Raw genomic sequence first — 9,238 nt, forward strand, 5'->3', positions numbered from 1 at the left:
TTATATTCTCCTTTTACATAATCTCCCATATACAAAAGCAGACCATAACAAAGGATATTAACAAGAAAAAAAAAATACATCATGCTTCCTCTCTTAAGGAGCTCTGGCGCTCATGCACCGCCCTGGTCAGCTGAACTCGATGGACTGTCTTCACTCAATGCCATCCTCGCCGTAAAGCACAATGGTTACATCAGCCATCCTCAGTACAGCTCTTCTTACTACAGATTTTACACTTATATTCATACTCACAATTACAGTCATTCCAGCATGTGGGAATTATTCACTACTGCGCGCTTCTGGGCAACAATCCGTGAGGAATTTATTCTAGGACACTCAAGGGAACTGAAAGCAAACCATACACTATTGACGAACATGCAACTGACTCATCTCCGAAGCAACAATAAGTCTGGAACTCGACAGTGGCGTTTAAGTTTTTTTTTCTTTTTTTTTTAATCCTACAAGGCTGGCTACACTGGCAGAGGAGAGATGAATGGGGTACTGCAGTCAAAGCCGGTGACTGATGTCCCTTCCTTGAGGATATCAGTAACCACAGTTCAAGTCTTGGAGGCGTGGATATTAAACAACTTTTTTTGTTTCTTTTTACCAACAAATAATTTCGTTACACATTGCCACATATATACTATTAAGGCCTTTGAAAAGTCTAGAATCGTCTCATGCTTTCCCCCCGGAATGACTTGGAAACCACACCCCTGTAGACGCAATTGTAATACTCAACTTCCGCCATGCAGGAGTCCTTCATTAGACAAACGCTTAATGTCTCCAGTGCTATATTATTAAAGTACCTTTGTACTTTCCTTTTTACGGAATGAAAAAAAAAGAACGAACATTTAAAATGGATTTTTTTTTTTCATTTCAATCCAGTCTTTAGTTCAACGTTTCCAAGAAACCATGCTCCGGGAACAACAACAGCCACAATGACAACAAAAGAGGTTCGCTGGATGTGAGATCAACAGGAAGGCCCCACATAAAGCATGCACAACTGCCATTCAGAGCTACCATTCGCATGCTGATTACGAGGGTGCTGCTACCGATTGGGGAAGATTGGGGAAGACCCCCTTTAGTTACCCTTGTGATAGGAGCTGTCGCGGTGATTGGGCGGGCGAATGGGGGCGGGATGCGACTCGTAGTGTGGAGGTTGTGGGGGTAAGGAGTAGGTGGGTTTTTTAGGCTGGTAAGAGTGCCATGGTCTAGGTGTGGTACCAGGTGGTGTGGTAGATGTGGTGGTCGTGGTAGGAGGAGTGGTCGACGGGTGAGGCGGAGGAGGACGGGAGATGGCAGGGGCGGTCTCCCTTCCTCCCCCCACCCCCCCACCACGGTCTCTGCGCCCCCCGCGTGCCTGCCACTTGTCTGGGTTTGTTCTGGTGCCATAAAAGATGAGTGTCCAGCGCTCCAGTAGGGTGGCTCCTAGAAGGCAGCAGCAGGAACAGAAGGGTCAGCAGAGGCAGCAGCAGGCAGGAAGGGGGGCAGTGCACTTTAGCTACACTATGATCAAAGTAGTCTGCCTCTCCCCGGGTGCACACACTCAGTGGGAATCGTGGCCCGTGACCCCCCCCCATGGTCAGTCCAGTACTACTACCCCCCCGCCACCAAAGCACTGGTCAAAAGTCATCTAGCGCAATCAGTCTCACACAAGAGAGTTATCCAAAACCACAGCGTACTTGAAGAGAGAAATTAAGGTAGCCATTACCCTGGTGGAGCCTATGATTCGGATTATGAAAAGCAGGGAGAGTAACCACTATAAAAAAAAAAAAAATACTTAAAAAAAAACTATGTATAATACAAACTGGACCCTGAAGACAAAATAAATAAAAATAAATGAGTCTACACTTTGGTGCAATAATCTTTCAAAGAAATCAAACAACAAAAAAAAGAAAGAAATGAACATTACAAAATTTCCATCACCAAAACTCTCTATCATCAACTCTTGAGAGACAAAGAGAGAGAAAAAACCATGCAGTTAAATTCAGGCATCGTATTACAGATTCCATTTTAGTTTTTTCCTTAGCATATAAACTGGAAAACAATGGCCACACAAAAGGAAAAATCCTTACAAACCACCATGCATCTTTTTCCCTCTGAACTCTCATAGAAATCCAAATCTGATAAAGTTATTTATAGATTTTTTTTTATATTGCATCGTTGTAAACAGTAAAAAAAAAATCAATGGTCACTTCTTGAACACAAAAAAATACAATAAACTTAATTACGATTTATAAACTAGCCAACAAAAAGAAAAAAAAATCCCCTCTTGCCTATAATCTCTAAAAACAAAGGCAAATAAAGTTAATAATTATCGACTATGGTAAAAGGTCTTCCGACTCCGGTATCCAACATTCCATTGGATAGAAAATGACAAGCACTCAAAATTATTGATAATTTCTTATCTCCGCACACCCTTTTCTTACCTCGAAACAAGTCAACAAACAAGTAAATAAACAGACAAACAAATATATAAATAAAAATATATCAAACAAATAAAAAAATAAACCAAATAAATAAATAAACAATTAAATGATTAAACAAACAGAAATATCAATAATAAAAACAACACTAATAACGAACCAAGAAAGAAAAATAAACATGTCATATCCATCTTTTCCGCATGAATATCTCCATTCTAAAACTTCTGTAATTATTGCTGTTCAGTTCGATTTAACATAGAACAAAAACAGGATAGCCTGGAAAAAAATACGTGATTTCTTAATTGTTATAAATAAGAATACAGCTAATGATGTAACTTTTAAGACTATTTTGCTAGCTTTTCTTAATGTTAAAGGAGGTTGAAATGGGTAAATTGTTACTTCATATCATAAGCAAAAAAATAAATTTAAGACAAAAAATAATGTGTAGATATTGCTATTCCCCTAAAATATATTTTTTCACCATAACAAAAAAATACTCACATTTAAAAAGACGAAGATATGGAATATGCAAATTCCAAATACATATTAACTAATAATGTTGCATAACTTTTTCGAATTATCTACGTTCTGTAATTCGTCTCAAGTCAATATACAGCAAGACAAAAATTACTCCCTGCACCTAAAATCCATTAAAACTCAATGCATAAGCTCTTTTAACACCCTTTAACTTTGGCGAGAGCTGCTCTCCATCGCCCGTAAAAACAAGTAACTATATGACAGGCAGACATTTTTTTTTCGGGTGGAAGATGAATATCTAAGTGTCCCTTCACACCTAAACAATATAGTAACGATAAATAAAAAAATAAAACAATTACCTGAGCCACGCACATGCCCCCTTCCCCCTTAAAAAAAAAATATTAATACCAAACCGAACTTGCTACAATACGAATTTCACACACACACAAAAAAAAAACTCACGCATCCCTTTGTAAATACTTAAAAAAAAAAAAAAACAGACGTCCCCCCACAGTCGACTTCCTGCTCTAAAAAAAACAGATGTAAAACCAAAATGAATTCATTTCTACCCTTTTTTTAATTACTTGCATGCATTTCCTTAGAATCATTAATCTATCCACCGAAAAACATCCACCATACCCACACAGGATATCGCACCAGCACCAATGATTCTGAAATGCGATGCCATATCCACATCCAGCCACGCACGTCTGGTGGCCAATGTGGGTTGGTTTTCGTGAGATTCTACTTCTTCAACACACTGAGCCTGATATTCAGTCTACAGTAAGTGGATCTTATAATTAGTGTACGGTGTGTGTGGGCGTAGATGTGGGCGTAGATGTGGGTGTAGATGTGGGTGTAGATGTGGGTGTAGATGTGGGCGTAGATGTGGGCGTAGATGTGGGCGTAGATGTGGGCGTAGATGTGGGCGTAGATGTGGGTGTGGGTGTGGATGTGGGTGTGAGTTAGGGTGTGGATGTGTGTATGGATGTGGGGATGTGGATATAGGATATATGGATATGGGTGTGGATACGATTTGGATACGGATGTGGACGTGGATGTGCGTGTACGTGTGCGAGTGGTGCCTGCATGCCCCGGCCCGTTCCCGCCTGCTTGATTGTCCCTTTCCACTCCCCAATTCAATTCCCAGCCATCAACTCCCTTCCCGCCAGCCCCCCCCCCCCATCTCTCGCTCACTTCACGCGCACCAATCGCGGACAATCACTCGGCGCAAAGTCATCTCTCTCTCTCTCTCTACCCGACTCCCGTGCATCTTCCACGCCAAACATTTCCGCATCAACATCCACTTTCACGATCCAAAGATCCACACCCATAAACACTTTTCAATAACCACTTCCACCTTCACTTCCACTTTTCCATAACCACTTCCACTTCCACTCATACCAAAACTTCCACTTGCACTTCCACTTCCACTTGCATTTCCACTTCCACTTTTCCATAACCACTTCCATTTCCACCTCCACTCATACCACAACTTCCACCTGCACTTCCACTTCCACCTCCACCACCTCTAGACTTACCTGTGGTGAAGAAGTGTCCGTTGTTGTGGATCTCCAGCTTCCACTTCCCCAGCGGCCGCTCACCCCACATATGGACGGTCATGAAAGGCCACGACTGAGGGTACAAAGAAGTTTTTATTTTCATCTTTTATAGTGATAAAGGATTTTTTTTTAATGTAAGCGATAGGATTATAGATAAGAGGTTTATATATATATATATATATATATATATATATATATATATATATATATATATATATATTCTGGTATCCATTATTTTGATTATATTCTTGCATTGTTTTTTTGTTTAAGAAAATTGTTTTATTATTTATGATTCTTATTACTATTTTTTTTTTTTTTTTACTTTCGTTCATCATTTTCAACCAAAGAAAAATATAAATAAATCACCATTCTAAAACAACAATCTTCCTTATAATCATCATAAAAAGAACTCATAATCATTAAAAAAAATCTCAATCACCATTTAAAAATGTTCTCATAATCATGATCATAAAGAAAAAAAAAAACAGTCATCATCATCGTCATCATCCGAAACAAAAGTCATCATCATCCGAAACAAAAGTCATCATCATCATCCGAAACAAAAGTCATCATCATCATCCGAAACAAAAGTCATCCTCCTCATCCTCATCCGAAACCAAAGCGTCGGTGGAGGGCGGGCCCGAGACGCGACGCGACTCACGTGGAAGCCCGTGCGGGAGTTGTCGTGCGGGCGCTGGGCGAGGAGGGTCGACTTGACGCCCGACGGGGACGACAGGTAGATCTCGATGTCCCCTCGGCGGTCAGCTGTCAGCGAGACCTTCGGGGAGAAAGAGGACCGAGATGAAGGGGATGTGTGGGAATGGAAGGGGGGGGGATAAAAGGGGGGGGAGGGAAATTAAAGGGGGGGGAGGGAAATTGAAGGGGGGAGGGAAAATGAAGGGGGGAGGGGAAATGAAGGGGGGAGGGAAAATGAACGGGAGAAGGGAAAATGAAGGGGGAAGGGGGAAATGAAGGGGGGAAGGGGAAATTGAAGGGGAGAAGGGAAAATGAAGGGGGAAGGGGGAAATGAAGGGGGGATGAGAGTGGGGAGGTAACAATGATAATGAAAGGGGGGAAAGGTAAGGGAGAAAACGGAAAAATCAAAGGGAAAAAAGGAGAAAGAAGAGAAAATGAAATAACTGGGGAAAAAAAAACAAATCACAGCATATCACACACAAAAGGGAAGAGAAACATTTCTATGCATCTTCTCTCCATCAGTAGATATATATAAAAAAATATATATATCTACTTGCAACAAGGCCGCACTTATTCACCTTGGCCTGCACGTGCTCGAGGTAGTTGACACCTGGACAGTCTTGGACGTCGAGTTCCAGCGTGACAAAGCTCTTCTGGGGGATCAGTCTGGACGAGAAAAAAGGGCTCAGTGGTAATGGTGTCATCATATTAATAATTAGAATGATAATATACCATAACCATCACCATAATAGTAATAAAAACAATTATAATAATAACAAAAATAATGGTTATGATAATAAGCCATAATCATCACCATAATAGTAATAAAAACAATTATAAGAATAACAAAAATAATGGTAATGATAATAAACCATAATCATCACCATAATAGTAATAAAAACGATGATAATAACAAACATAATAAACTATAATCGTAACAAAAAACACAAAAACAATAATGACAAAAACAATAATAACAAAACCAGCTGGCCAAGAGACTCACTTGTCGATGTGCGACGCCGCCACCTCGCACTTGCGCTGCGTCGGGACACTGGTCCAGTTGCGGGCCAGCTGGACCATGGCGTACGCGTCCATGAGCCCGTAGCCAAACCTGCGTGCGGTGGGAAATGAAACGGCTCTTATAAAAGGAGAAGCCAAGTGGTTACGAAGTCGGTGGTGAAAGAGGGTCGGGGGAGGGGGGGGGATAAGGTGTTTTTTTTCGGCTTTGTGTATCTGGAATGGATGGGATGCTTTCGGCATTTACATAATGTATGTGCGCTATGGAAATGGTCAGTGCAGAGAACTATAAAAAAAAAAACTTACACAAGGCTTACACAAACACGGATATACCTAGCACTTGCATATCATCTTTCCTATATAATCTATATAGGGTTGGTTTCTCTCTCTCTCTCTCTCTCTCTCTCTCTCTCTCTCTCTCTCTCTCTCTCTCTCTCTCTCTCTCTCTCTCTCTCTCTCTCTCTCTCTCTCTCTCTCTCTCTCACACACATAATTGCCATAAGGTTTGCACAAACATAGATAACACACACAATCACACTCGCACTCACACCCACTTGCCTTGCGCAAAGCTCGAGAAACCAACCTGTGCGAGACATGCCGCCCGACGCCGTTGCTCTGCCAGTCCGGTGCCTCGAGGTTCTCCGGGCGGGCCGTCCGGACCACGATGTGCTGCATGTCGCGCCACGTCAGATCCCGGTTCACCTGAGAATGAAACGTCCTTCTTGTAGGTGTATTTGGTCCTAATTGCTTTGCCAAGTCGAGAGGGGTGGGGCAGTTCAAGGGGGATATTAAATCAGGAGGAATGAACACATGGTTGGCGTTGGCAAAATAAAATGACGGCGACAAACAATCTTTGATATATAAATGACCCTTCCAACCAGTACAGAAATCAACACGTAAGTCTAGAAGCCAAAATCGCAAACACACAATCTGGGAGAACCTACAAGCCCACCCGTTCCTCCTAAAGAGACAGACAGACAGACAGACAGACAGACAGACAGACAAATACATAAATAACGAAATAACCCCGTCAAGAGAAATTGCGATTCCCGACCTGCAGAGCCAGAGCGCAGATGGCGGCGGCGAGGGGCGCGGAGGCGGACGTGCCGGTGTGCGAGGAGGTGCAGGAGTGGTGCAGGTCGGTGGTCACGATCTGCTTCTCCCCGAGCGAGCCAGAGCTGTAGGTCGTCGCCAGGGTGGAGCTGCAGGCCTCAGAGTACCACGGGACGCGACCCTTTTCTGTGGGCGGGCGGTGGAAGGAAAGACGATATCAATAATGTTCAAGACGGAGAAAGCGTTGAGAAGGGGAGTCCTAAAGTCAGATGATTGAGAACCGAGCTATATCGACAAACAAGAATAAAATTGATATTCAATTTGTCAATTTTTTTCGCTCTCAAATGGCAAATCACGAGTCAAACCTGTCGCCGACGAGATGCTGAGGGTCCAGATGGAGTTGGTGTAGCCGTCGCAGTTGCAGTTGTCCTGATCACGACCTCCGTTTCCTGAAGCCCACACGAAGATGGAGCCCTTGCCACCACGACCCTGCAAAACATTAATTTATACCAATATAACCCGCATACCAATGGGTGGGGATCAATAAGGAAGGAGTCTCATCCCGCCTTACCATTATCCCCCATTCAAACATAGAATTAGCTACATCAATACACCAGAAACAACACACACAAAAACGAAGAGGAAAAACCCACCCCAACACACTACAAACACACACAACTCCCATCATATCTTCGTTAACAATCATACACAAAACCACATATCAATCATATAACCAAAAAACTCGTTCAACATTCTTCCTCCTCCTCCACAAAACGCCTCAGTCGTCCTCACGTTTCGGATGCCCTCGACGAAGGCCCGCGTGGCCAGCTGGCCCGGCCCGTCCACCGTCTTGCCGTCGTCGTCGGGTCCCCAGGACGCCGAGTAGATATCGATGTGCTGCGGGTTGAGCGCCAGCGACCGCGCCTCCACCGCGTCCGTCACGTCGCCGTCCAGCATGCGGACACCTGGAGGGGAAAGGGGGGGAGGGGGGGGGGAGTTATAGAGGTGCACTGAGAATTTCAAAGCTCATAGATTTGAATCTTGTGTGAAAACGTCTGTCAAAATAGCGTTTAATCTCAAATTCTATTCATTTATTTTGATATGCCAGTGCAAGAGAGAAAAAGAATAAATATACCTGTCAGTGCAAGAGAAAAATAATAAATATACCTGCCAGTGCAAGAGAGAAAAAAAAATAAATATACCTAACTCAAAGCCTCTTACACCGCGGAACAATTAACCAACAGCGTGTCCTACACTAAAACCGTCCCCCCCCTCTCCCCCCAAGACGCCTGTTCCCCTCACCTCCCACGGACGCCTCGTAGGCCACCCCGACGGCGCAGATGGAGTTGTTAGCGTCAGCGGCCACCTCTCCGGCGCAGCGCGTTCCGTGGCGGTTGGAGTCCACCAGGTCGTAGCGCGGCATGGGGTCAGGGTCGTGACTGTTCACGTCGTACGAGGCATTGGGGTCCTGAACAAAGGGAGAAATAAAGTAAGTAAATGTTTGAAATAAAAATGAGAAATAAATTAGTAAATATGAATGACCATCGTTTTGTTCGCACGCCGTAGAACAAGTGATGATAGTAAGAAAAAAACGAAAAAAAAAGTTTATAAATCAAGACAGAAAACGAAACTTCAAACGGAGAGGGGGGACTCACGTAGTTTTTTATGAGGTCGGGGTGATCCTTCTCCAAGCCATCGTCCAGGATGGTAACCACGACGCCCTTTCCGGATACGCCCTCCGCCCACGCTGGCTGGACGTTCATGTCCAAAGTGCCACCGCGGTTCTGAGGGGAAGCGCACAAATAAAATAAATGAATAAATAAACAAATAGATAATCAAGTAAATGAGCGAATGACTGAATGAATGGATGAATGAATACAAATCGGACAGAAAACACACAAGCAAATATATCTAAACAAAAAGTTTTCTCACCTCTTCGAAACGTCCTAAACAACAATTGACAGAATGAAACAACAAGTAAAATCCACTTCCACTTACCAAGTACCACAT

The 9,238-nt window shown here is 43.2% G+C and overlaps 1 protein-coding gene across 6 annotated transcripts in view; it reads right to left on the reverse strand.

The window, feature by feature from the left end:
• The window catches only part of LOC122248384 (furin-like protease kpc-1), a 439,251-nt gene that overhangs the window by 15,223 nt on the left and 414,790 nt on the right, over positions 1–9,238 (reverse strand). For 3 of the 6 annotated variants that reach the window (XM_086531727.1, XM_086531726.1, XM_086531725.1), the window contains exons 3-14: positions 9,227–9,238; positions 8,884–9,012; positions 8,531–8,696; positions 8,021–8,193; positions 7,594–7,717; positions 7,230–7,414; positions 6,759–6,877; positions 6,162–6,269; positions 5,737–5,824; positions 5,124–5,240; positions 4,442–4,535; positions 1,087–1,425 (exon numbers count right to left, since the gene is read on the reverse strand). The exon at positions 9,227–9,238 is cut by the window's right edge and continues 114 nt beyond it. In XM_086531727.1, the coding sequence (XP_086387853.1) occupies positions 1,087–1,425; positions 4,442–4,535; positions 5,124–5,240; positions 5,737–5,824; positions 6,162–6,269; positions 6,759–6,877; positions 7,230–7,414; positions 7,594–7,717; positions 8,021–8,193; positions 8,531–8,696; positions 8,884–9,012; positions 9,227–9,238 (1,654 nt within the window). The remainder of the gene's footprint in view (positions 1–1,086; positions 1,426–4,441; positions 4,536–5,123; positions 5,241–5,736; positions 5,825–6,161; positions 6,270–6,758; positions 6,878–7,229; positions 7,415–7,593; positions 7,718–8,020; positions 8,194–8,530; positions 8,697–8,883; positions 9,013–9,226) is intronic. The other 3 variants (XM_086531730.1, XM_086531729.1, XM_086531728.1) reach the window with 1 other exon arrangement.

The sequence above is a fragment of the Penaeus japonicus genome, unplaced genomic scaffold, assembly GCF_977035675.1.
Source record: "Penaeus japonicus unplaced genomic scaffold, GWHDUDI00000001_assembly GWHDUDI00000036, whole genome shotgun sequence".
Classification (NCBI taxonomy): domain Eukaryota; kingdom Metazoa; phylum Arthropoda; class Malacostraca; order Decapoda; family Penaeidae; genus Penaeus; species Penaeus japonicus.